General features: G+C 54.0%; 3 protein-coding genes and 1 non-coding gene across 9 annotated transcripts; 3 read left to right on the forward strand and 1 right to left on the reverse strand.

Moving 5' to 3' along the window:
- The first annotated feature begins 2,092 nt into the window (after positions 1 to 2,092).
- Positions 2,093 to 6,047, forward strand: VPS37D (VPS37D subunit of ESCRT-I). The gene is made up of 4 exons (XM_023246733.2): positions 2,093 to 2,303; positions 3,645 to 3,816; positions 4,289 to 4,371; positions 4,964 to 6,047. Exons 1-4 carry the CDS (start codon positions 2,166 to 2,168, stop codon positions 5,324 to 5,326), a joined length of 756 nt encoding a protein of 251 aa, XP_023102501.1. The 5' UTR covers positions 2,093 to 2,165; the 3' UTR covers positions 5,327 to 6,047.
- A 6,111-nt stretch (positions 6,048 to 12,158) lies between these two features.
- On the reverse strand, positions 12,159 to 13,661 carry DNAJC30 (DnaJ heat shock protein family (Hsp40) member C30). The gene has a single exon (XM_023247031.2). The coding sequence runs from the start codon at positions 13,621 to 13,623 to the stop codon at positions 12,943 to 12,945; it is 681 nt and encodes a 226-aa protein (XP_023102799.1). The 5' UTR covers positions 13,624 to 13,661; the 3' UTR covers positions 12,159 to 12,942.
- A 96-nt stretch (positions 13,662 to 13,757) lies between these two features.
- Positions 13,758 to 25,858, forward strand: BUD23 (BUD23 rRNA methyltransferase and ribosome maturation factor). Of its 6 annotated transcripts, none has more exons than XM_045047340.1 (13): positions 13,758 to 13,878; positions 13,976 to 14,013; positions 15,299 to 15,394; positions 15,487 to 15,569; positions 15,668 to 15,764; positions 18,379 to 18,475; positions 19,777 to 19,827; positions 20,500 to 20,585; positions 20,780 to 20,825; positions 20,993 to 21,051; positions 24,500 to 24,617; positions 25,381 to 25,470; positions 25,604 to 25,858. In XM_045047340.1, the coding sequence occupies exons 1-12, from the start codon at positions 13,831 to 13,833 to the stop codon at positions 25,426 to 25,428; spliced, it is 867 nt and encodes a 288-aa protein (XP_044903275.1). In that variant the 5' UTR covers positions 13,758 to 13,830; the 3' UTR covers positions 25,429 to 25,470; positions 25,604 to 25,858. The 6 variants fall into 6 exon arrangements, 5 of the variants coding, with proteins under 5 accessions (XP_044903275.1, XP_003998622.1, XP_006942116.1 ...); XR_006590888.1 differs by lacking the exons at positions 24,500 to 24,617; positions 25,381 to 25,470; positions 25,604 to 25,858 and adding exons at positions 22,767 to 22,863; positions 24,635 to 24,744; positions 24,833 to 25,380; XM_003998573.5 differs by lacking the exon at positions 24,500 to 24,617.
- LOC111558324 lies at positions 24,789 to 24,919 on the forward strand. The gene has a single exon (XR_002739045.1).
- Positions 25,859 to 26,466: the final 608 nt, after the last annotated feature.

Below are 26,466 nucleotides of genomic sequence, written 5' to 3' on the forward strand. Positions count from 1 at the left end.
GGCTGCCTGCCGAGCAGATGCAGAGAAAACCCAAAGAGGTGAGGCAGAAAGTGGCGGAAGCTTCTCCAGGTGACAGGCAGCAGAGTGACCTCCCCTCTCCCCCCCTCCCCTGCCGAGAGAGGTAGGAGTAAGTATGAGGGTCCGAGGAGTGTGGGGAGGGTTTAGGGGAGGCAGGAGGCGCTGCTGTGGGGCATTCAACAGAGGGACTGGTGAACAAAGGGGGGTGGGCAAGAAAGGGTGGGGAATGGAGCGGGGTAGGTGTCTCCCATCAGCTCTTACCAGCGCCTCCCAGAGTGCAGAGGTCCTGCAGCCCGGCGTAGGAGGGCCCAAAGGAGGGCCAGCTAGGGGGGTATCTAGGAGAACCACGGAAGCTTAATGGAAATGGTGGGTCCTGAGGAGGCAGGCCAGAACCAGGGAGATCATAGCCAGGAAACTGGCAGGTGTAGAGGTGCTCTTGATCATGGCCAGGACCAGGATGGAGGGACAGCAGGGATGGGACAGTGGGAGCGCAGAAGAGAGGGGCATGCGTCCCAGGCTGGGGAGGTAGAGAGGGCTTCCTGGAGGTGGTGGTGTTCCAGCTGAGTCTTGAAGGGGAAAACCAAATTCAGTTATCATTAAAATGTGGAAGAAATATTGTCGTCGTGGTCTGTCAATAAGCCTGTTCTGCCCAGCTCCATCAGTTTTCTCTCTGCTTCTCAGGTATCTCTACCATGTAGAGATATGTGCTCTGGCTGGATTGGGAGAGTCCTTGGCTTATGGGCTTCCCTTTGGTTTCATTATTTTCCCTATGAAAATAGGGAGCTTCAGAACTCCTATTCATCCCTCAAAACCCTGCTCAAACATCACCTCTTCTGGTGTCCTCTCCTTCCTCCCCGCCCCCCACCACTGTGAGGTTTTCTGATTGTCCTGTTCCCACCTCTGTGCTTTCTTAGTGTGATGAGGTGGAATAAGCTTGCTCATTGCTGTTTTATTTTTTTTAATGTTCATTTATTTATTTAGAGAGAGGGAGGGAGGGAGGGAGAGAGAGAGAGAGAGGAAGAATCCCAAGCAGGCTCCGTGCCATCAGCATAGAGCTCTAAGCAGGGCTCAAACCCATGAACCGTGAGATCATGACCTGAGTCAAAATCAGGAGGACGCTTAACCAACTGAGCCACCCAGCCGCCCCTGCGGTTTGGTTTTAGATAAGTGACTTACTCTCTGTTTTCTGACAATGGCACTGGCCAAACCTATTCCTGAAGATAAGGTCCATGACATCCTCTGGCATCACATGGGAATCACAAAGGAAGACATCATGTGGTTGATACCTGCCATTAAAGGAAGCTGAGAATGTGACTCTGCCTTAATCCGTGAGCTCTCTGAGGGCAGAGACCAGGCCCTCACAGAGCTTAGCCCAGTGCCCAGCACGGAGAGGCACCATGTGCTCTGTGCATACTATACTGCACAGACAGGAAGAAAGGAGAATGTCTATCATTTACCTGTAATGTGACTTTGGGGAGATTACATCATCTGTGTGCATCTGTTTCCTCATCTCTAATATAACCATCGCTCACATTAGGTATTCACTTCCTACAGATAAGACACTCAGCATTCACTAGCTCTAATCTTCACGTGGTGTATCGTCACCCCATTTTACAGAAGAGAAAACTGAGTCTTGGGGAGGTAAAGGACTTGCCCAAGTTAGCAACAGGGCAGAAGCTCCTGGCGCCCAGCCAAACTCAGCAAATTGTTGTGAGGATCCAAGGGAGAAATGTGAAATAGCCCTGCAAACTGTAAACGTCTGGGGTGGGAGAGTCCGCGCCAGGGGGAGGGGGGGATTGGGGGGGCGTGGTGAATGCCGGCCGGAGCAAGGGTGCGGGGAGAGAAGCCTCGGGTACCCGCCTGGCGGCAGGAGGATGGGTTTGCCGGGAGATCGCGGGTGCGGGAGGCGAGGCTCTGCCCCGGCAGCCCGGGGTGCGGCCCGCCCCCTCCCGCCCCCTCCCGCCCTACCCCCAGCCCCAGCGCCGCGGCCCCTTTAAGAGCGGGCGGGGCGCCCTCTGGCGGCTGAGCGGCGCGCCTGGCCGGAGCCAGAGCCGGATCCCGGAGCCGGAGCGGAGCGGAGCGGAGCCGGGGCGGAGCGGGCCGAGCGGGCCGAGCCAGCAGCCGAGCTGGGGGCGCGGGCGGGCGGCATGTACCGGGCCCGGGCGGCGCGGGCGGGGCCGGAGCCCGGCAGCCCGGGGCGCTTTGGGATCCTCAGCACCGGGCAGCTCCGGGACCTGCTTCAGGATGAGCCCAAGCTGGACCGGATCGTGCGGCTCAGCAGGAAGGTAGCGCGGGGGGCGCGGGCGGGGGGCGCGGGGGACGGGCCGCGGCCTGCCGGACCTACCGACCGACCAAAGGGCCGCGCGGGCCGGGCCGCGGGGCCGCGGGAACCTGGCACGTCCGAGTGGGCCCCGCGGAGTCGCCCCCGGGGGAGGGGGCGCCCGGAGCCGGCCTGGGGCGGGTGGGGCGCCGGAGACCCAGGGAGGCGCCCGTGCACCCCCGGGATGGCCGCGAGGCGTGTCCTCCAGCGGATGCTCCGGGGAGGTGTGTTCCGGGGACAGGGGGCGGCTGTGTTGTGGGGGGCCCTGTCTCGCACACCCACGTTCAGTAGGGCCAAAAAGGGGAGGCGCCTTCTAGAGGGAGAACTAGGGGCCTGTTTGACACCTGGGGGGACCTCTGGGAGGGCGTCCGCATTCTAGGGGTGCAAGAGGGGGCTTTGTGTCTTCCGCTGGGGAGGGGTACTGGAAGCTGAGGCGTGTATTCCATAGGCCACCATAAGAGAAAGTTGTATATTTCACAGGAGATAGGCCCGGGCTGCTTGTCTGTGGGGGGCAGAAAGGGAAAGTGTATGTTGGAGGGAGGCAGACAGGAGGGGCATGTGCATCCTATAGGGGACAGATGGAGGGTAGTGCGTTCTCCAGGGGCAGGGAGGGGGGCTTGGCCCTCCGAGAAACAGAAGGAAAAAGCATCCTCCAGAGCCAGGAGAGAAAGGGGGTCTGCTTTCTGCAAGAGAAGGAAAGCTGGGAGCAGGTGCTGGGGATCAGGGAGGAAAAGGGGGTGTGTATTCCTTGGGGTGTGGGGATTCCACTGGAGGGCAGAAGGAGGGGTGCGAAGGAAAGAGAGGGTGGCTTGAGGGGGGTGTCATGCAGGGACAGGGCCAAGGCATCCCTCTGGAGAGTAAAAGCAGGGGGGAGTGTTTTCGGCACAAACACCTGAGGAGGAAGCAGACAAAGGCCTGGAATAAGAGGAAAGCTGCCCATGCATGGAAAATGGGACAGAGGAGGGCGGGGGACTCCTTAGGGACCTGAGCAGACATATTAATTGAAAAATTAAAAATTAACTAACATTTGTGGAGGCGGTCATCGCTTTCCTCACTTGGTCTCACAACAACCCCACAAGGTAGATGTTTTTAGCTTACTTTGTGTGAGAGGAAACTGAGGCCCAGAGAGGGACCTCAAGGCAAAGCTCCGTCCAGGCCTCTCCCAGTCCCTCCACCTGTTAGTCCGCCACCCTGAAGGCTGGGGCGCCTTCGGCTTGGCCCTTGGGCCCTGTTCCCCCCGGGGGTGGCAGGAGGTGGACGTGGGCAGATTCCCTGAGCGGGCCTCTTGGTTCTTCTGTGCCGGCAGTTCCAGGGCCTGCAGCTGGAGCGCGAGGCATGCCTGGCCTCCAACCACGCGCTAGCCAAGGAGAACCTGGCATTGCGGCCCCGCCTGGAGATGGGCCGGGCTGCCCTCGCCATCAAGTACCAGGAGCTTCGAGAGGTGGCCGAGAGCTGTGCGGACAAGCTGCAGCGACTGGGTGAGGGACATCTGGGAGAACTGGCTGTGGCGGGGGGGGCAGCTGGCCATCCGGCTGGTTGGCCTTGGGGAGGTGCTAGGCTCTGAAGGGCAGGACGTGGGCAGACCTCTTCCCTGGGCGAGGCTTAGGGGTCCTCCTCCTGGAAGACTGAGTTGCGGAAGTGAGCAGTAAATGAGTAGAACTGGGGGCCCTGAGTAGGGGAAGGAAAGTGGCCTGGGGTGCTCCAGGGGACACAGCCCCTGCTTCCTCTTTTGCACTAGGACGGGGACAGAACCCTGGGAGGGGGGGAGGTTCACAAACTGATCCCATGGGCAGTGCACAGATAAGGACACTGAGGCTCCAGCGAGAGGCATAGAGTCACACACAGGGTCAGTGAGTGTCAGGATCGGGCCCTGGGGCTCTGGCCTGTCTGTCCTAGGCCATGGGTCCCGAAGGCAGGAGCTATTTACTGTGGTCCCTCTGTGGCCTTCAGAGGAGAGCATGCATCGCTGGAGCCCCCACTGCGCACTGGGCTGGCTGCAGGCAGAGCTGGAAGAAGCTGAGCAGGAAGCTGAGGTGAGGGGAGGGGCCGCTGCGCCTGGGGACAGGGCGGGAGACCCAAACTATCATCACCCCCCCCCCCTTCATTCTCACATGGTAGGGTTGAGAGCCCCTCCTCCAGGAAGCCCACCTGGAGTGCCTGGCCCCGAGGAGAGCCCCGCTACACTGCTGTCCGCATTGGACGGCAAGGCTCATCCTCACCACCTGTGACTGTCTCAGTGTAGGACAGTGTAGACTGGGTCCCCCGAGGAGCTGGGACAGACTTCTCCAAGCTTGCCGGGTTGGGAGCGCAGTGCTGAGTTGAAGGAGGTAGGGGAGGAGGGGCCTTGGCCCTGGACTTGAGAGACACCTAAGTTTAAGTGTGTCCCCATCTCTGATTCTGCCTCGTCTTCCGCCCAGTAGGTCTGGTGACAGTGAGGAAACCAAGGCTTGAGAGTAGAGGACATGTGTCCGCTATCCCTCAGCTAGCCCCAGGCAGGCCCAGGCCACAACTCCGGTGCCTCATCTCCCAGCTGCGGGGTGGTGGCCCCTGGGAGAGATTCGGGGAGGGAGGGAGGGCGGTCTCCGGGGGTGCGCTTCTCACACGGGCTCGGCCCTCCCACCCCAGGAGCAGATGGAGCAGCTGCTGCTGGGGGAGCAGAGCCTGGAGGCCTTCCTGCCCGCCTTCCAGCGCGGCCGCGCCCTGGCCCACCTGCGGCGGACCCAGGCGGAGAAGCTGCAGGAGCTGCTGCGGCGCCGGGAGCGGTCTGCCCAGCCAGCCCCCACCGCCCCCGCGGACCCCCCCAGACCCTTCCCCGCCGCGGCCGTCCCGCCCACCGGGGCCGCCCGGGGGCCGCCGGCAGTGCCCCGGAGCCTGCCTCCCTTGGACTCCCGCCCCGTGCCCCCCCTGAAGGGCTCCCCCGGGTGCCCCCTGGGCCCGGCCCCTCTGCTGAGCCCTCGGCCCTCGCAGCCGGAGCCCCCCCACCGGTAGGATCCGGCGTACGGCCCCCCGGTGGGGGGCCCAGAGAAACTTGATCTGTGGCTCCTCCTCCTCCCCCACTGCCTGGGTGGGGGGAGGGGCAGGCCCCTCCCCCTGGCCTCAGGCAGTCCGCGGCCCTGGAGGCTGAGCTGGGGAGGAGGGTCACCTGGAAGTTGCCCGGAGAGCGGGCCGGAGGTGGGGTGGGCAGGGTGTCTCTGGCGCTGAGGAAACTCTGCCTTTTTTTCTTCCCCGGCTGGGGCCTCCCGGGTAATGGGCCAGCCCCAGTGAAAGGACTTTCTGCCTGGGCGCCTGGAAAGGTGCCTGCTTCCCCCCCCGGGGACCCTGCCCAGGGGGCCGAAGCACCCTACCACTCCACTGGGCTGGCACAACGGGCGCCGGAGCGCCTTCCATCGCGTCCTGCTCCTACCTTTCCCCAGTTCTGGGGCCCACAGCCTAGGAGCCAGGTGGTCAGACCCCAGCTGCGGGGCCGGGGACACCATGGCCCTGGGGCTACTCTGTGCCCCACTCATGCTCCGGTCGCTGGGGCAAGGTAGGCCAGGGGCTCCTGACCTGCACAGATGAGAGTGGGCCATCCCCAGGAAAGACCATTCTGTATTTTTCTGTCCCCGTCTCCTTAGAATGGAACCTTTTTGAGGGCAGGTCCTTGTCTTTGTATGTTCTGTCCCCAGCCCCACCTCCCAGGGGCCGTCAATAAATGTGATGATGAGGATGACGATGCTGCCCGACTCGTCTCTGCTCCCTCAACCAGCCACTCTGCCTCTGCCGTTGCAGCCTCCACACCGGAGTTCCTGTGCTTCCTCCTCTTGAGATGCCCTCCCTTCCTTTCTGCCTGTCCAAAGCCTAGCTCCTTCAGGTCCAGCACTGCTGCTGCCTCTTCCGTGAAGCCTTCTCTGATTACTGACTGGGAGTCTTTGCTAACTCTTAACTTCCCAGCACTTCTGGCCAGAAGCACACTCTGCTCCACCTCTGTTCTCCCAACCGCCTCACCCGTATGCACCTTCTCCTCCTGGGCTGCCTGTAAGCCCAGTCAGGATGGTGCCTGCTCCTGCTCTGGCCGGCCAGATGACCACCTCCGCTGAGGAATGGAGGGCTTCTATAAGGCTGAAGGTATTGGTCTTCAGCCAGGGTGAATACTAGGTGACCAGCTTGGCTGGTGAGTGTGGGACAAGAAGTTAGGAGAGCAGAAACAGGCTGTGGATCAGCTTAGGTCAAGCCTAATGAGATGAAGTTTCGCAGGGAGGCATGGAAGGTCCTGCAAACAAGAGGGGGCAGAGTGCTGTAGAAGCGAGTGTGATCTTGGTCCATGTTAATAGGGATAGAACCGTCTAGAAAGAGTAAAGTATTGGGTTGGCTCTGCTTTTCACCGAAGTTTTACACTGTAAGAGGGACCGACCCACCAAACTACCGCCTTTGGTCTCCTCAGAATGTCCCTAGTGTGTATGATGAGAAAGAGGATTGGGACTAAATCCCATGATGAGTAGTTGAGGCATCTGGCTACAAGTGAGACAGTTAGCCTCTGAATCTCCAAGGGCTAGAGATGTAGAGCTGGAGGTCAGAGTCAAGACCAATGGTGGAAACCACAGGAAGAATGAGGACCAACCACAAAGATGTGTGAGCAGTACCCCAGTGACTGCTTGATGGGAGTTTTAGAGATGTAAGCAATGGCTGGAGGGACTGGCTCATTTGAGCCTTCCAGAGCCCTTCAAGTGCAGGCAGGCAGAGGTATCCCTGCCAGGGGCCCAGCCAAAGCACACACAGATAGTGCCCACTTGAGAAGCTCTACCCCACACTGGCCTTGGTTCCCCTACTGTCCTTGCTGCCAGCACTTGAACTGCTGGGGGCTGAGGGACACTGGAACCACCAGGTACCTGCCTGAGATGACAGAAGACTGAACAACTTTGGAAGACCTCCCACATTCTCAGCACAGCCTAGGGCAAGGTGGGCCCCCCTTGTCTTGGCTTTCCTTTCCTGGTCCAGTTTCCAGGGTTGTTCGTTTGCAACCAAAAGGAGAAAAGGAGCTAAGATTGGGCATGCCTGAATCCTCCTCCACTATTGTGAATTGGGGAGAAGGCTCTAGAAGGCACAGGCTAATGTCCGCAGCCTAGTAGCTCAGCCTCCCCTCCCCAGGGCTGGTAAGTAGAAACAGGAATGACCCAAGGGAGGATCTGAGAGGGGAAGAGTTAACAAGGGAACTAGATGATGTCTTTCAAAAGTCTTACACACCCCTTACCTCCCTCAAAGGGTTCAAACTCAGTTTTAGAAGGGGTACGGAACGAGGTTCTTTGGTGTTCAGCTCCAGCATAAAAGATTTGAGGCAGGTGGGTACGGATACTGACAGAGTAGAGTGGGCTCAGTTCTGGGCCATGGTAAAGTCTTGGATGGTAAAGAGTTGGATGGTTAATTAAACTTCATTAAGCCCCCTGCTTGAAAGTACATGGAATGTTCTGGAAGGCTCTGGAAGGTTCCAGGTGGTCTGGGCACTCTCTGCTGCCAGACAACTTTTGGAACTTTCTGTTGTGGGGTTCCCGGCACCCAGGGAATGTTCCTGGCTGCTGCACTCCTCTTTGAGAGAGTACGAACTTGAGAATCTAAATCAAGGGGCCCATGAGAAAGGTCTCACCTATTACAGACCATCAGTGCTTTCACAAACCAAAAAGAAAAAATTGTCCAAAGAACAAAACTTTTATCTCTTTTTGATAAAAAACAGTTCCCAGGGGTTCCTGGGTGGCTCAGTCGGTTAAGTGTCTGATACTTGACTTTGGCTCAGGTCATGATCTGATGGTTAATGAATTCGAGCCCTGTGCGGAACTCGCTTGGAGTTTTCTCTCTTCTCTCAAAATAAACTTAAACACACACACACACACACACACACACACACACACACACACACACGAGTTACCACCATTTAAGAAAGTCTGTTATGTGCATACCCTTGTTTGGGAATCACTAGCTTTTGAGTATTTTCCTAAGCTTCCCTCCTTCTCAAATATAAAACATAATACCATTTTTTGAGCCAATCAAGTCTTACTGAACTGAGCAGGCCTGAACCAGAGTGGGCTCAAATCTTTACCACTGAATTGTGGTGTGGTCACTGCAAAGTCACGGCTAAGAACTTGCCCCTGACCTCTAAGTCCAGAGAGAATCAAATGGTTTTTAAGAGACCAAGTTGGACTCGCTGCTGGTTTATCCCAACTTATATACAAGGATTTTATACAAAAGATTGAGCGCGAGTGCAGGAATTGATGCTACTGTACCAAAGGACCTCTGGCTTTGTCTAGGACCTTGGCCATTGCTGTAGACTTCTCAAAAGATCCTTCTTGTCCCACAATGAAAATAAGGTTTACACTCTGCCTCCCCGCTTAAGTGTGAGCTCTCAAAACAACATATGATGTAGCTCAGGGGTCTGCAAACTCAAATGTCTGCCAGGGCTAGGAAGGTCACAGAGGTGCAAAGCAGTCCATTTCCACAAAGAAATACAGCCTCCCTCATTTTTTTTGGAAATGCATGGTTTTTTTTTTTTTCTCCATCTCGACAGACATGGAATATAGACACTTCTCTATTATGAGCAAAATGTCCAAGTGTGTAGATCAAGGCCTTTTACATTTCCTGTCTGCCGGTGGGAACACAGTGAAATGGGGGGCTCTGTCCTGTCTCAAAGGCAAATGTTACCGTTTCTCCCACGTGGTAGTACACTCGGGTGTGTGTGTGAGGGCAATGGCAGCACGTTTTCTCATTTTTTTGAGACAAGTCAGAATTCTAGATTTTTATACAGTCTCCCAAGATTTGAAAGTTGGCTAAAGTTTTTTTAAGACACCGTGCCAACCACAGCCAAACACTGTGTGCAGGTTGGCTATGTGGCCTGTGACCCACAAATCTCAGCCTCTCCTTGGTCCTCCTGAAACAGGCTTTCTTTTGTTTAGTAGCAGCCCCCTCCCAGGACTGAGGGTGTGAACGCTGAAGGGGCCAAAGCAGGATGGAAAGGCAAACACACCTCAAGTCTGGTTAGAGGACCCCAGGTTTGGACAGGCTTAAGAGATGGTGGTGAGATGGCTAGATCGTGAAGTGACGCTATGACCTCATAGCAAATGGTGAAGATGAGTTCTGTGCACCTGCTTCTTGGGCACAACAGCACCGAGTATTCTCAGTATTTGCAAGTTCAGAGGACCAGACTCAGGTCACTCTCATCCTCAGAGGGACCCTCAACTGCTTTGCACAAACCCTATGGCCACCGAGGCCACAAGCTGGGCCTGAGAACTAAGGCACTGAGCACAGGTAAGGCGGGCCTTCTCCTATGATCCTGATCATAGGTAGGTGACAGTGTGTGACCTTGTCACCAGCTGAGGAACTGAGAGGAGGCAAAGACCAGGATAGAGCGCACTTATCTAGTGCACTGAATTCGAGACAGTGGACTGAAGTAACACCACCACTTACCAGCTGTCCTGTTTCAGCCTTTCTTCCTGGGATCTGGTGACCTTCCAGGAAGGTCCGAGATACACACCCCTTCCCCCATCCCCACCGTCATTTGCCCAAAAGGGAGTATGATGGCCGCTCACTTGGGTTCCATCCTTGGCACCTCAGCTGTTGGCTGTAAGGACTATATACACGTGTATAAAAATGACCAGAGAGGCCACACACCGGCCTAAGGTAGGCTCTTCTTCCTCATCTTGGCTCAGCTGGGATCACTATGGAAGGCAAGGTGTGCCGAGTGAACGAAATGCCAGAACTTCAGAGGGGAAGCAAGGAATCCTGCTCCCTCAGCACTGGGATCTGTAACAGATCATTTCACCCAGCAATAAACAAAATGCGACAAAGGGAAAAGTTTGGCTCAGGAGAAACGAAGTCCTGATCCAGTCCAAAGACGGTATACAACATACAGTTGCCTCCACAACCTGACTCCTGGCTTGTCGGCCGGGTCTCCCCATTTAGGCCTTGTGTGTGCTGCTCACTCAGCCTGATACTGTACTCGCAACCCCATCCCCACCCCAGGGAACACAGCCCAAGGCAGGCTGGGCTGCTCTGGTCCACCTCCCGTCCTAGGTCCAAACCTTCAAGGGAGTTTTGTTTTAGTTTGTGATCAAAAGGAGAAAAGGGACTCAAGTTGAGCGTGTCTGAGCCTTCTTCCATTATTAGGAATTGGGGAGCAGCCCCTAGAAGGCAGGGATAATGTCCACAGCCTGGTTCAGTCTCTCCTCTCCAGAGCAGGTAAAAAACTGAGAAAAGAACGACCTATGACGACCCTCGGGCGTGGGGGACAGGTGGGAAGGGGTCTGAGGGTCCTTCAAAAATCCTCCTACACATCTCCCCTTCCATAAAGAGCCCAAACTCCATTTTAGGGAGAGTAGAGTAGGAACTTAAGAGTTCAGCTTGGGGCTAAGAAAAACCTGAGGTAGGCAAGAAGGCACTGTTAAATATAGTGTGAGCCTGGTCCTACGCCTAAGGAGAGGCTTACAGTTGGATGATTAACAAACTTTATTGACTACCCTGCTCAGAGTTGCATGGAATGTTCCAGAAGTTCCACAGGGTCTGCCCCTTCCTCCAGTCTTCTGTAACTTTCTATCCTTCTCCATGTTCTGGAGCCCTAAGGAATGTTCACGAGAGAAAACAAACCTGAGGTCTACGTTAAGGAGCCCATGAGAAAGGGCCCAGCAATTTACAGACCACGAGTGCTTTTATAAACCAACCCAAAAGAACCCAATCCTTTTTGATAGAAACTTTGATAGAACCTTGCCCCAAATAATGCCAACAGCTTGGCTGAGAATCACTAGTTTCTGTGCATTTTGCTAAGCTTAACACTACTTGTTTGGATTTCGAGAAGAACTTGTTTTCCAAATATGAAACATAGTAACATTAAATGTTCTTTTCAAAAGTACATACACCCCTCCCCCCAAACCAAGGCTAGCTGAGCTCACCAAGCCTGAATCCAAGCAGGCTCAAATCCTTACCACTGAATCGTACAGTCACTGCAGCCCCTGACCTCCAAGGCTGGAGAGAATGAAATGGTTTCCAAGACACCAGTTTGAACTAGCTGTGGGCTTATCCTAATTACAAGGATTTCACATGAAAGACTGAATGCAGGATTTCTTACTCATATACCCAAGCACCTCTGGCTTTGTTTAGAACTTACGCTCACTTCTGTCCTCACCCTTGTGGTAGATCTCTCTTGTAAAGGCTTCCCTAGCTCGCAGCTTTACACTTAGGCCCCATGCATTAATGCTTAAGCACCTAAAATCTTACAGCCAATACATGTACCACGCGCAGGGACTCAGAGTTGACAGCCTGACTTCTACAGCTCTTGCCAAGCGATGACCAACTGCTTAGAAAGAGAGAGAGGAGCGCCTGGGTGGCTCAGTGGGTTAACCGTCCGACTCCTGACTTTGGCTAAGATCATGATTTCACAGTCCTGGGATGGAGCCCCACATCGGGCTCCGGGCTGAACATGGAGCCTGCTTAAGATTTTCTCTCCCTCTCTGTCTGCCCCTCTCCAGGGCTCACACATGTGCTCTTAAAATAAATATTAAAAAACAAAACAGAGAGAGAGAGAGAGAGGGAGAGAGAGAAAGCCTCAGCCAGCTCTGAATAAAGAAATTTGTTTTCACCACAAGCCTCTTGTCCCTTGTACTACCGTATACCCTAAACTCAAGCAGGTTTCAAGGACTTGGCTTGTGGGGCTAAACAAGAGGACAGGCCACATTCAAGCGACTCAGCGTCCCAGCTGGCCGCTCTATCTCTGGGAGGGGATGGGCTGCACAGTTAGCAATGGGGCTGGCTGGCAAAGGAATGACCAAGAGACAGGCATACTGACTGTCCCAAGGATAAACCTAACTCTATCACATCATGTTTTAATCAATGAGCCCATTAGAACTGTAGATAATAAAGTGTGACAGGCCTCAAGAGAGCAAATGATTTGTTCCTCTGCTGTCATGCCCACAGAGCAATTTCTCCAAGGTCATACACATTAGGTAAGTGTGGGCACAGGAACACTCAATTCCTTATGCTCCACGACCTTGCTCTCCCACTCCCACAGGCCATCAACAGAAAAGGGAGTGGGGTCTGGGGCTGATCATACAAGAATGGCAAGGTTTCCAAAGATCACAGTCTTACGTCAGGTCTCACCTGTGGCTGGGGAACTCACAGAAAGACAAGGTTCGTACAACCCCACAATTTTTCTTTTGGCAGCCAACAATTGGTCACATTGCACGGTTCAAGGTTACACAGGAGCCCCACGGTACAAGCGCGGGGCAGGAGCAGACAATTCTTGCTCCGAGCTTTACAATAAAGCCCGAGCAAGTGTTCCAGAAGCTGACATCGGGAAGGCAACCTCTGGAAGCAGGCACCCAAGGGACTCCAGAAAACCCTTCACTCTCGGGCTTTTGGGACTCTTCTTCTTGGGGCCTCTTTCTTGGGCATCGAGAAGCCTTCTTTTCTGGACCGTAGGGGAGGGAAGCGTACGTGGACGGCTAAGCTGGGCGGGCGGGGAACAGGAGGGGGAGAGCAGTTTCTCCGGACCCCCGCAGAGGTAGACTATGGAAGGCAAAGGGTTCAAGAACACCGGAAAGGCCATTTTCTCGGGGCTGGCGGGGGGCTGCTCCCTTTCTTCCTCTCTCCTTTTAAAAACGAAAGCCCATGATGATGAAGACCGTGAGGAGAAGGAAGACAAAGGTCGCGTCTCGGGTATCGTCCCAGTGGAAGCCCTTCTTGGCCCGGTCCTCCTGCTGTTTGCGTAGGGCCTCTCGCCGGGCCCTGAGGCGCCGTTCACGCTCCAGCTGTTCTCCGTAGTGAGCTTGGTAGAAGGCGTCAAAGTCGAACATGGTGCGGTTGCCGCCCGCGGTGGCCTGACCGCGGCCGTGGGCCTGAGACGCAGGGGGCGGGGGGCGGGGCGAGCCGGTGTCGCGGACCGGCGCCTTGGGGGGCCGCACGCCAGGTCCGCGCAGGTCCTCGTCGCTGAGCAGGCCGCGGTCATACTTGCGACGCAGGGTGGCACTGCCCAGCACCACGTAGGCCTGGGAGATGCGCGTGAAGCGCTCGGCAGCCTCGGCGCTCCCCGAGTTGCGGTCCGGGTGGTAGAGGAAGCTCTGCCGGTAGTAGGCCGCCTTGATTTGCGCCTGCGTGGCTGTGGTGGGCACGCCGAGCAGTTCATAGAGCGCCGTGCGCGAGTATGGGCCGTCGCCCTGGGAATAAGTCCTCCCTTCTAGGCCCAGGCCGGAACCCGGGCTCTGTGGAGCGCCCCGGGCCAGCCACAACCCCCACAGCAACCGCCGTGGCCACCTCAGATCGCGCTTGGTTGCCATCTTGAACGGGCCAGGCGGGCGGTGCGAGACTAACTGGCCAATGGGAAGCGCGCGTTGTTCGCAGCGCGTCGGCCCTCTAGCCAATCGAGTAAAAAGGGAGGCGGGGAGAAAGGTGGAGCATGCGTGTTTTTGGGCGGGAGCGGGGCCGAAGATATAAAAGCCGGGTTCCCGGAACACTAGCGTGAGTCTCGCGGCTGAGGCGTGGGGATGGCGTTCCGCGGGAAGAGACCGGAGCACGGCGGGCCCCCGGAGCTGGTGAGGCTTGCGGCTCGCGCGCGTCCTTCTCTCCTCCATTTAAGGCCTTCGCGTCTTGATTCCTTCTATACTACTCTTCTCTTTTTCTTCCCCGCAGTTTTACGACAAGAATGAAGCCCGGAAATACGTGCGCAAGTAAGGGGAGCCTAGATGTCGCGCGGCGTCGGGGTTCGGGGGCCGGCAAGTTACCCTGATAGCTGGCGCGACTTGGAAAGCACGCAAGAGTTTGGGGTGTTAGGGAAGGAAGGGACCCGGATTGATCCTATTTTTCACGGTGGGAAAGTCAACTTTTGAGTAAATCTCGGAACCCTCTGGGCCTCGGTGAACTTAGCATTAAAATGGAGGTGAATCATGCGTACTTTTTCTAGGGGGTTCTCAAAGTTTCATGTGACAGCTTGTTTGAAGCATGCGGTAAAATCAGCAGGGGCGGTGGATACGTGTAGGGGGAGTCAGTGCTGTTGAGGGGGAGGAAGTAGTATTCCCAGAATGCTGTGTGCCCCTGTTTGCATTATCATTAAGGTCTTATGACAAGTGGTGTAGAATCTGAATTTCAGGGGGGGAGTTAACTTGTGTTAACCATAGAGTCATTTAACAGGTGAAGGCTAGAACAGGGACTGCCAAGCCTGCTCTCTCTGATACCACTACTCTAGAGATAACTGTTCTCCACTTTTCCATTCAAATTAGAGTCCAAGACCAAGGCCAGCAGAAATCTCTGATCCGGTTGTCATTAGCTTTTTTCCCAGCTGCAGAATTCAGTGCGATTCTTCCTCTTGATCTTGGGAAAGGCAGAGAACACCAAAGATCCGTTTTGTTAAGAGGCAGTATTCTCTTGAAGTAATGTTTGGTCTGAATGACTTACGGTGAAGAAAACGTTAACATTTTACCTGTTGAATGTTGATGATGTGTTGAAATCGGGTTAAGATATATTACCAGGATTATTGGGTTGGGTAAACTATTACAACTAATTTTAGTATTTCATCTTAATCATGGCACTAAGAAAGTCCCACGTGGCTTGCATTATATTTCTCATGGGTAGCAACTGCTATGGATTTTTGTTGTACTTTGTTGAGCTTTATACAGGACAGTAACTATGGTGGGTAATTTTTCCAGAAAACGTGTTTTTCAGTAATAAACATATCAGAACCACGTGGAGTTGAAAATAGGCAATAGTTAGTCATTAGCTAAGCGATTTATTCCCTTCACATCAGTTTTGCAGCTGGCAAAGTTGTAATTTGTGTCGCAGAATAACTTGTTGCTGTATTACATGGACTTTGGGGGTCGCTCTTAAATAGGTGTAGTTGGGTATGGTGACTGGGACGGTGCCTCAGGGTGACTGTGCCTTGTTCTCTTTCTCTTCTTTTGCTCTGAGCAATGTTTTAGCCCAGAACTCCTTTATCACTTGTGTTTTCTGCCTTCCCAGCTCACGGATGATTGATGTCCAGACCCAGATGACTGGGCGCGCATTGGAGCTCCTTTGTCTGCCCGAGGGTCAGCCCTGTTACCTGTTGGATATTGGGTGAGATCCTGGGGCCTAGTTCAGCTTGTCCAGGTGGAGGAGTGTCTTTCCTGCTCACACTATTGAGTTCCTGTTTTTATTGTGTCTTCCAGATGTGGTTCTGGGCTGAGTGGAGATTATCTCTCGGATGAGGGGCACTATTGGGTGGGCATCGACATCAGCCCTGCCATGCTGGGTAAGTATGTGCTACTTAGCATTGGAGCAGACTACGCTTCATGTGTACGGAGCAGCTACGCGTCGTCTGTTTTCCTGACGTATTATCGTCCAATGTAGATGCGGCCTTGGACCGAGACACTGAGGGAGACTTGCTTCTGGGGGACATGGGCCAGGGCATTCCCTTCAAACCAGGCACCTTTGATGGTTGTATCAGGTAAGAGTCTTCAGTTCCTGCTTTTAGTCCTGCAGGTCAGTGCTTCCTAAACTGGTTGTGCAGAGTTACACAGGAGACTTAGAAATACACATCCCTGGTTAGAGCAGCGTCCCCAATTACGCATTTTTTGTGTTTTGAAACTGTCTACTCCTTTGATCATCTTGCGCTGCCAGGTTCAGGTACCACTGGTATAGATTATAGATTCTCTGTGCTTTGTTGGAGGGTGGTGGAGAGGTGGCTTCTTACATCTCTAGGAGCCATCTTGTGGGCCCCAGCAGCCATCTTGTTTCCTTCTTTTTGACTAACTGTAATGGAGAGTGGTCCGGGATTTGCCAGTTTCTTCAGTGGCTTAGTCCTTTTTGGGTTGTCTGGGTTAAGTTTTGAGCCTTTATGTAGTACTTCGATAACAGATCTTAGAACGTTGAAGTGACTGTTAGAAACATGAAGTTGTTCTTTGTGTCCTGTGGTAAATTGTTGATTATTTGGTGTATTCTCTGTTCTCTTTGTTGATGGGGTGGAGGGTAGGGGATAGGGGAAGAAGTCAGCTTTAATCCTGTGATTGTGGGTTGAGCATTAGGGATCTGGGTAAGCAGTAAAAATGTAGATTTGAAGATTTTCTTCTAGGGTAAGGGATTAGTTTACATCTGGGAACAAGAGTGGGGGAAATCATTTCAAGGAAAGCAATTGCTTTTTAGTAACGGTTGAGTGAGATTGTTCTAAGCTGCAGCAAACCAAAGGCCGGTGATACGGTCTGTATGTTTTAGGAGTAAGTAGTCACTTTTTATTTGTTTTTGAGAGGAGAGAGAGTATGGCAAACTTACTACTTTTTTTTTTTTTTTTTTTTAGCATTTGTTATATGTAAGACATGGTACAAGGTGCTGCGAGGTTTGTGGAAATACAACACAGTCCTTTTAATTTTTTTTTTACTGTTTATTTATTTTTGAGACAGAGAGACAGAGTGCAAGTGGGGGAGGGGCAGAAAGAGAGGGAGACACAGAATCCGAAACAGGCTCCAGGCTCTGAGCTGTCAGCACAGAGCCCGATGCGGGGCTCGAACCCACGAACCGTGAGATCATGACCCGAGCCGAAGTCGGATGCTCAACCGACTGAGCCACCCAGGCGCCCCCCTTTCTTTTAATTTTTAACTCTTCGTGGTGTGTCAGGTGCTATAAGACATGGGCCATACAGCTAAACATGAAGTTGAGTGTGGGGTGTGACCAGAGTTGTGGGACCCACCAGAGCGGTGAAGAAAAGCTAGAGAGCACGGGGAAGCCTTGAGGAGGAGGAGGGGCTGGGGTTGTGCCTTGAAGGCTCAGAGGAACTTGGATAGTCCTGGGACTGGGGATGGGGCTCTGAGGGAAGGAACAGTGTGAACAAAGGCACAGAAGTGCCCAGGGAAAGGAACCTGATAGATTGTGGGAAAGACCAGAGGTGTTTTTTTAAGTTTGTTTATTGAGAGAGAGAGCATGCATGCAAGTGCATGCAAGGAAAGGAGGGACAGAGAGAGGGAGAGAGAGAATCCCACGTAGGCTCCTCCAAGCTGTCAGCACAGAGCCCGACTCAGGGGCCGATCTCAAGAGTTGGACACTTAACCTATTGAGCCACCCAGGCACCTCAAGAATGAGAGCTTTTTAAATTCCATGCTGAGAAGTTTGAGCTTTATTGAGTAATTGATGGGAAGCTAGGGAGTAACCAGATCAGAGCTGTATTTTGGGAAGATTATTGAGTGGAGAGGAGAGGGGCATCTGGGTGGCTTGGTTGGTTGAGGGGCCGACTCTTGATTTCGGCTTAGGTCGTGATACCATGGTTGTGGGGCTAACCCCCGTGTCGGGCTCTGTGCTGAGCATTGAGCCTACTTAAGATTCATTCTCTCTCTCTCTCTCTCTCTCTCTCTCTGTCTGTCGCTCTCTCTGCCCCTATTCCCCTGCTAGCTTGCATGTGCTCCCCCACTCCTTCAAATTAAAAAAAAAAAAAAAGGAAAAGAAAGGAGAGATTAGTTAGGTTGTTGAAGCAAGCTGGAGGTGGTGATGAGTGCTGACCAGGAGAATGGTAGAGGAAGGTAAAACCTGGGAGAGGCAGTTGGACAGGCAAGTGGGGTTTGGGCTTCCATTCATGTGTGTACACAGCAGTGAAGGGGGAAACACCTGAGTGGAGTACATAATAGTTGCTTGAGCATTTTAAATCTGGGGATGGTGAAGACACAGGTACAGTTAAAGGAACCGATTGAAGAGGAGAAAAAGTGAATGAGTGCCTTTGTGTACATACTATAAAGGGGTTTTCCCTTGATTAGAGGAAGGGAATGAAGGGGTAGGTGGCAGAGAGCCTTGACACACTGAGTAATTTTAAATTTGAGATGCATGGAGAAACAAGGTTGAGAAAATACTGGTTTAGATTGGCTACAAGGAAGCTGATGCCAACCTTCTTTCTACTCTCCTTCATCCGGTATTATAGAATGGTCACCTGGAGTGGATCTGCACAGGCCCAGAAAGAGAGTTATAGGCAGGAGGGTTTCACCTGGGGCTCAAGGATTGTGTGTGGTGTTAGAGTCTTGAAGAGGCTGGAGAGAGCATTGCATGTTGGTACTTGTCCTGACTGGGGTCCTTTCCTTTCTCAGCATTTCTGCTGTCCAGTGGCTCTGTAATGCAAATAAGAAGTCTGACATCCCTGCCAAGCGCCTATACTGCTTTTTTTCTTCTCTTTACTCTGTGCTGGTGAGTATGAGATCGTCTCCAGTCTGGGCTGGCCGCTTCTCCCTTCTACAGGCAGTAACGGAGTAGGAAGTTTCCCAGGGGAAAGCCATTCAAATGGTACTGCATGGGGTGGCAGGACCTTATCATGGTTCTCCTGTCTTGGCCTAAAGAGAGAGCTTGGTGGTCTGACGCTCCCTAATGAAATGGCAGAAGATGGTGGTGTCTGAGACTGATCACAGTTCCTGTGTCTGGCTGCACTAAATTTTAATCGGAAGTTGGTGTGGGGGCACGGATTCCATGGAGTGAGGACAGAGACCTCATGTCCAGGGCATGCAGAGTGCTTACATCCTGTGACTCCCACCCTCCCTCTCCCCTACTGCTGATGCTCAGATGGGGTGCAGGAGGGTTATTTATCACAGACAGAGCCTTCAATAGCTTTTTATTTTTGTAACTGATGGTGTTGATTTCAGTTGTTTAATAGGATCAATTGATAGTTTGAGATTTTAAGTCCTAAAAATGAGTTCTTTTCCTTTTTGGAACAGGCCAGGTATATCTGGGTTCTTCTTTTTTAAATTTTTTTTTTTTTCAACATTTATTTATTTTTGGGACAGAGAGAGACAGAGCATGAACGGGGGAGGGGCAGAGAGAGAGGGAGACAGAATCGGAACCAGGCTCCAGGCTCTGAGCCATCAGCCCAGAGCCCGACGCGGGGCTCGAACTCACGGACCGTGAGATCGTGACCTGGCTGAAGTCGGACGCTTAACCGACTGCGCCACCCAGGCGCCCCATATCTGGGTTCTTCTTAATCACCTCGCTTCATCCCTGGTTTTTCTAGAATGGGTTGTTTCTTGTGGATGGCTGGCTGTCCTTGTGTGTTATGTGGTTTCTGTTGCACACACACACACTGGGGTTAATCTGAGGTTCTAACGGCCTTTGTGTTTGCCTTTCTGTGGAAATGGTTTTCCCTTCTATGTTCAGCCAGCTCCCCGTTACAGTCAGGATTCTGCCCAAGTGTTCCTCAGAGAGAGGCCTTCCTTGAGCCAAAAGTAAACCCAATAGTCTCCTGTCACTTACCATTCCTTTGTCCTGATTTGGTTTTCTTCTTGGCACTAAGTCACCACCATGTATTAGCTGCCTTTCTCACTGCAACGGGCCTTCAAGAGTTCAGGCGCTCTCTCTCGTTCACGGCTACATCCCCAGCCCTGAGAACAGGGTCACGTGCACAGTGGGATTTCAGATATTTAGTGAACGAGGAAGAGAGAAGCGTTGGGCCCTGAGCCCATGGTATGTTTGTAGGAGAGTGATGTTTCTGTTGCTTATAGGTCCGTGGAGCCCGGGCTGTCCTGCAGCTGTATCCTGAGAACTCTGAGCAGGTGAGCGCCTTGGCTACTGGAGGTGCAGGGGAGGGGGAGAGACCCAGAACAGGTAAGCTGTCCTGTGCCTCCCTCACCTGCCCTCTTGCTGTTGGGAGGTGACGGAACAAGGAAATTGTTGCTGACTGGTGGGAAAAGTAGGGAGTGAGTACCTGAGGGAGAGGTTTCTGCGGGGTAGGATAGGACCTGTGTGTTTTCTCGGCTGATCTGTGGTATTACAATTATGAGGATGTGTCTGGTTTCTGTAACCAAATGAATGGCAGTGGGGGGAGGATTTGATACGATGGCAACAGCTGTCTGTTCTGTGGCGGGTCACGCCATGGGGATGAGGAGATACAGGTGCGGACCCTGATAGACCAGTGGTGAGCTGTCCCCGGCCCCTAACTTGAAGGAGTTTGTTTCCTGAATGGTGGCCTTTCATTCCTGAGATGGGAGCAGGGAGACGGGTCCCTGGGCTAGAAAAGTGAGAACCAGGGGAGTTGCTGTTCCAGCCTGCACTTTCCTGTGTATACGCCTTTTGGGGACTCAGAATTGGGAACAGTTTGATGAAGACCTTCAGCTCTCCTGGGTAGGGTCCACCCTGGGGGGCAAACTGGCTTCTCGAAAGGAGTGGAGCGGAAGCTGTCTGCTCCCCCAGTCTCCCTGCCTGACTCGCTGCCGTTTTCTTCTCAGTTGGAGTTGATCACGATCCAGGCCACCAAGGCTGGCTTCACTGGTGGCGTGGTGGTGGATTTCCCCAACAGCGCCAAGGCAAAGAAGTGAGTGCTGGGGGCTAGTGTATTGTCCGCGTTGAGCGGAGAGGGTGTTGGGGTGATGAGTGGGCCAGAGGAGTGCTCGGCTGGGTCACCGGGGCTTACACATTCTGCGCCTGTTCCTGGGAAGGAGTGTGGAGACTTGTACCTGTGCGTGGCTTTATGAGCCCAGCCCTCACTCTGTACTTTTCTGCTTTCAGGTTCTACCTCTGTTTGTTTTCTGGGCCTTCGACCTTTCTGCCAAAGGTGAGGGATCCAGAGTTTGCAGGCTCGTGTCCTTTAGATTCCCTTCTTGTGGGGCTGGGCCTGGTACCTGTTGGAAGGACTCAGGGCTGGGTGGCCTGACCTTCTGGGGTGGGGCAGGTGGGTTGAGAGATCTCCAGGTTGATCTAAGAGCACGCTGGTCCCCGCAGGCCCTGACCGAAACTACTGATGAAGAGGAGGCCACGGAGTCTGCGTTCACGAGTGAGAGGTAAGCAGTTGTCACCCCTGCCTGGAGTGCAGGGGCTGGCTTCTGCTGGGGTCGTCCTACGTGGCTCTCTGCCTGCACCAGGTCTCTGAGGTTCAAGTGTGGCAGTGACACCAGGGTGGTAACAGTGGGGAACCCTGTGGGCCTGTGCCCGCTCCTGCCTCAGGCTGGGCAGCAGGGGCCCTTCTGGATGTCTGTGGACAGCCACGCAACCATCTTTCATTCCTCTCTCTGCCTTCCCTATTGCCAGGACTGCCGGGTTGTCTCCTCCCTCCCCGAGGCTGCCTCCGCCACCTGCATCCTGGCCTCTGTCCCCTCTTGGCTCTCCCTCCCCGCTCCTGTGTCCTCATGTTTACTCTCCTGGGTCATTCCCTCAGTTTGCAGAGACCCTGTTTCTTCTGTCTTCTCCCTAAGGGCCCTAACTCCCCCCGCTGCGCCCCCTCGTGCATGGGCTTCCCTCTGGGTCACATCTCATGTGTGCCTCTTGCTCCACCACACCATTCTCTCACTCCTCTCTGCTCCCACCTCCGTCTCCTCATGGATTGCTTTTCTCAAGGCCACGCCAGCCTCTGTCTTGCCAAATCTGTGGCTGCTTCTCAGTCTGCTTTCTCTCTTGTCCTCCTCTTAACCTGCCTGTTCCTCGGGCACTGACGACAGCCAGCCACTCCCTCGATGCTTTTCCCAGTTCGGCCTCCTGCCTGCCGTCCTGGTTCTGTCCTCAGCTTGCTGGCTGTTCTTTCTCCGAGCACTCTGGGGCCCAGCCCGGACCCTTTCTCTCTCTGCTGCCTTAATCACCAACTCCAGGTTTGTTGCTTTGGGTTTATGCCTATGGTCTCAACCTCACCTCCGTTTTCCTAACTGCCTCCAAAGTATCCGTACCTAGGCTTCCCACAAGTATTGGGAACAAAACCCAGCTCTTGTTTTTCACACCAAGACTGCCTTCCTCTGTCCTTCCCCACACAGTCATTCTTGTCTTTCTTACCTCACATCTGACCAGTCCTCTGTGTCTGTCCGGGTGACAGCCGGTCCCCTCCCCTGGTCTGAACCCCCACCGTCCTTGCCTGGAGTGTGGAAGTTGCGGCACTGGCCTCCTTCCACTTTGCCTCTTTGAATTGATTTTCTGCACAGCAGCAAGGTGAATTCTTTCTTTTTCCTTTAATTTTTGAGAAAGGGAAATCACACGTTGCCATTTATCTGTTCCAGTATCCTTGGTGAGTTCTCCTTACTCTTTATTTTCCTTACCACCTTTCACTGTTCTCAATCCTGTGTGTTTGTTTGCTTGCTGGCTCCCCAGCCAGAAGGGGGACTTGGGCTCTGCTGGTGTGTCCCTGATCCCAGAGTAGGGTCTTATTGTTAGTGAAAGGTTTCCGGTGTTTGCTGACTGGATAATTGATGGTAAGGCAGTGAAGGAGGTTATTTCTTAGTTCTGGTTGATGTGAGTGAGAAGCCTGAAGACTTTTAAGACGTTTAAGGGGAAAAATGCGCAGAGAATAGGTCAGGAAGGCCACAGGTGGTGAAGATCACAAGTGTGTTCCTTGTGTCCACTACAGAGTGGAGCCCCCTGACCTCCCCACGGTCATCTCTGTTAGCTTCCTCAGCCCGTGTTCCCCGTGGGGATTTGCGGGCCGGTGGGGGGGGGAGGGGCTCTCCTAGATGTTTTCTGCTCTAAGGCGCCCACCACTTGCTCCCAGCGAGTGGCGCCCTCTCCCACCTCACAGAGGATGTGCACGTGGTTCATCCCCCTCCACCCACCATAGAATCCCTCTTGTCCTCACACTGGGGTCTACAGACGACATGTGCTAACTGTAAACTTAGGTAAGCGTCCGTTTCTTGGCTGTTCAGCGAGGGGATAATGCCAGCACCCGGGCAGCGTGTGGAGGAGCAGAGCGCGTGTGTGTGGGCAGACCCGGCACAGTGCCCGGCACGGGCCTGTCTCCCTGGCTCTGTGGGCACTCGCTCTGTGGGTCCTCGGCTCGGGGGGCGGGGGGGCAGGGGGCTGTTGTCCTTTGGGAGGATGATCTGGCCTTCTCGTGTTCTTGTCATTTTGTCTAATCATTCTTTTTTTTTTTTTTTTTTAACATTTTATTTATTTTTGAGACAGGGAAAGACAGAGCATGAACAGGGGAGGGTCAGAGAGAGGGAGACACAGAATCTGAAACAGGCTCCAGGCTCCGAGCTGTCAGCACAGAGCCTGACGCGGGGCTCGAACTCACGGACCGCGAGATCATGACCTGAGCCGAAGTCGGCCGCTTAACCGACTGAGCCACCCAGGCGCCCCTTTGTCTAATCATTCTTGTCAGTCTCTGACTTTCTCTGATGACTTGGTCCACCTGTGGCATTTGCCACTACTGCCCAACTTCCTTCTTGGCACCTTTGGTCTGGGGCCCTCGCTCACTGCCCCCATCTGCTGCTCGTATCTGCCCCCATGACTCTTTCCCATCATTACTTCTGTGGCTCCCAGCTTGCCACCCAGCTTGTCCTTCCTTACAGACCCTTGATCATTAGTCCTGTACTTCCAGCCCCCTGTTGGCAGCTGCCTCCTGCTTTGCACTTGGTGCCTCAGACTCCTGCCCCCTGGTTGTGGGCATTCTTAATGTTTCTTTCATGCACCACTGCCTGTACGTGCTGAAGTGTCTAGATCACATTGTCTCATTTCTTTGTTGTGAGACCTCATTGGCCGCCCACTGCTTACTGAAGGGAGAGCACACTCCTTGCCTGTATTCACACCTCCATGAACTGGCCCAGCCAAGTGAGATTGAGACTTTTTTCTTTTTAAAATTTTTTCATGTGTTTTTACTCAGTTTTGAGAGAAAGCATGAACAGTGGAGGGGCACAGAGAGAGGGGGACAAAGGATCCAAAGCAGGCTCTGCACTGACAGCAGCCAGCCTAATGTGGGGCTCAAACTCACAAACCGCAAGATGATGACCTGAGCTGAAGTCAGACACTGAAGCGACTGAGCCACCTAGGCGCCCTTAACTTTCTATTTTAGAGGAAGGGAGAGGGGCAGAGGGGAGAGAGAGATTCTTAAGCAGGATTCATGCTGAGTTCAGAGCCTGACACGGAGCTTGATCCCACGAACCACGAGATCATGACTTGAACCAAAATCAAGTCAGATGCTCAACCGACCGAGCCCCTGAGTTTTTTTCGTTTTTAATGATTCTGACTTTTATTCTTAGGTCAGAACAGATGAGAAGTAGCTGCAAACATGGTCTGTGCTGGAATCCGGCCTGCACTGGCCCTCATGCCAGGAGGGAACTTGTGCTTTGGACCCTCAGGATCTCACTTGGACCCCTCCCCTTCTCTTGCCTGGCACACGGGACTCTTGTTCCCTAACTCTCCCTCGGTCCTTTCAGTGCCGCACCCTTGCGTGGTTCTTCTGGTCTTGCTGCCGCCCCACCTTCGGCCTGCAGAAACGCCCGCTTATCTCAGCAGCCTTCTTGTTTTTCGCAGACTCTGCTTTTCCTTTCCGTGTCATTCCCTCGGTAGCTGCTGGGTCTCTGCACTCCCTTTGCCTGGTGTGGCTGGTCCCTGCCCTGGCCCAGTTGTGGGCTCTTCAAGGGCAAGCCTGGTTCGTATCTGCCGTAGGACATCCATGGGTCCGGCGCTCAGGTGCTCAGGAAATGGTTGTTACTCAAATGGCGAGCGGCCCTCCGTGGCAGGAATTATGCTGGAAATCGTTTGAGCCCAGCTGCCAGGTGGGGATGTGGTTTAGGGACAAAAGGCTTCTCCCTGTTCCCAGGGCCTCTCTCCCATGGGGCTGTGAGGGGTCCCTTTTCTCCTCAGCCAGGGCTGGAGGCCAACATCAGTGCTTGAGGATCCTTGTCGCGGCTGCCGTGAGCTGACAGCCTTGTTTTCCTGCCTCAGACATCTGTCGTTGCTGGGAACCCCCACTTGGTCTATGCCAGGCACGCCGACCCCGCAGCCGGACCAGGGTCCGAAGTCGGCAGCACTGGGCATCGGGCCTCTGGCTGTCCTTGGCAGTGCCAGGCTCTCGAGGGCTGACCCTGGCCCGTGTTGCCCTAAAAGTAGCTCGGCCCCCTGCCTGCCCGACAGGCAGCACCTAACAAGGGAACACACCTGAACAGGTGGTTACTGCCCCAAAGATGCCCGTGAGGGAGTGGGGCCTCTCACCTCCCGCTCGTCTACCAGACAACCGCTTTGGCCCCAGGGGATATCACTGGGGGAGGAGAGGTGTCCAGAAGCAGGGACTTCTGTGGCAGGGGCATCGGAGGCCGCCTGCCTCGGGGAGGACCACTATTTTTCCCTGCGTGGACTAGCTTGAGTGCCACGTGGGTTCCACCCGTGCCCTCAGAGCTGTGTTTCCCGCATAGGATCCAGCGCAGGATGGCGAGGCGCGGGGTGGTGAGGAAGAGCCGTGAGTGGGTGCTGGAGAAGAAGGAGCGCCGCAGGCGGCAGGGCAAGTGAGTACCTGGGCTGGGGATGGGGGGAGGGCGTGGTCTGTGGCCACCAAGGGATCGCCTGCACTTGAAAGCCTCCCTGAGGTAGGTCCTTTGTTCTTTTTTCTGAGACCGCCCCCTTGTCTCCTTGCCACAGGGAGGTCAGACCCGACACCCAGTACACCGGCCGCAAGCGCAAGCCCCGCTTCTAAGCCGTTGGCTCCACGTAACCGGGCAGCTCGGGCCTGCACAGTTGCAAGCGGGCAGTTTTCTCTGTCGAAGTGCCTACTTGCATCCGCTGACAAAACATCGTTTTAGAAATGTTTTCAAGTTCTAACCGTTTTTCTTTACTAACAAAAGTTCTAAAAGCATCTTATTTTGTTCTAAAAGCAATAAACCACTTTTTGTGGAACTGTGGCTCTGGCATTTTCTAGCTCTGGGATCCTGAACAAATCTCGAGTTTCTCCGAGTACTTGACTCCCCTGATCCAAAAGAGGCTCGAAGAACTTGAGTGTATGAAAAGCACCCTATTTTAACCTACAAGGAACACAGGTAGATTGAATTTTGGTCTGTTTATTCCAGCACTAGGCAAATTTGGGAAAAATGGGTGGGGTCAAAGTATCGGTGGGACCCACTGTTCTGAGGCCACCGCCCAGCCTCTGGTTGTCCCCCAGTCTGAAGGCGGCATCCAGCCAGGGCCTGGGCTGACCTTTGGCCCTGAGCTACACCAACTGCTGATTGGCCCGCACTTGGTTGCCTTTGGGTGTGTCTCCTGTCCGATTACTAGTGGTCAGGAGAGCAGGCAAGCCTGCCCTGGGGTGCGGGGGAGGGGGGGACTGTAGCAGCAGGCTAAGCAAGTGGGGATCCAGGTCTCATTTGTGGCTACTGGGAAAGCAGAAGGAGGGGTAGATCTGAGCCCTCAGCACAGAAGGGGCGGGGCATCAGGCTTTAAGCAGGAGTAGAAACGTTCAGGCTGGGGTGGAGGGGCCAGAGGATCTGGAGGTTGAAGGCCGAGGTGGG

Source organism: Felis catus, chromosome E3 (genome assembly GCF_018350175.1).
Source record: "Felis catus isolate Fca126 chromosome E3, F.catus_Fca126_mat1.0, whole genome shotgun sequence".
NCBI classification, from domain to species: Eukaryota; Metazoa; Chordata; class Mammalia; order Carnivora; family Felidae; genus Felis; species Felis catus.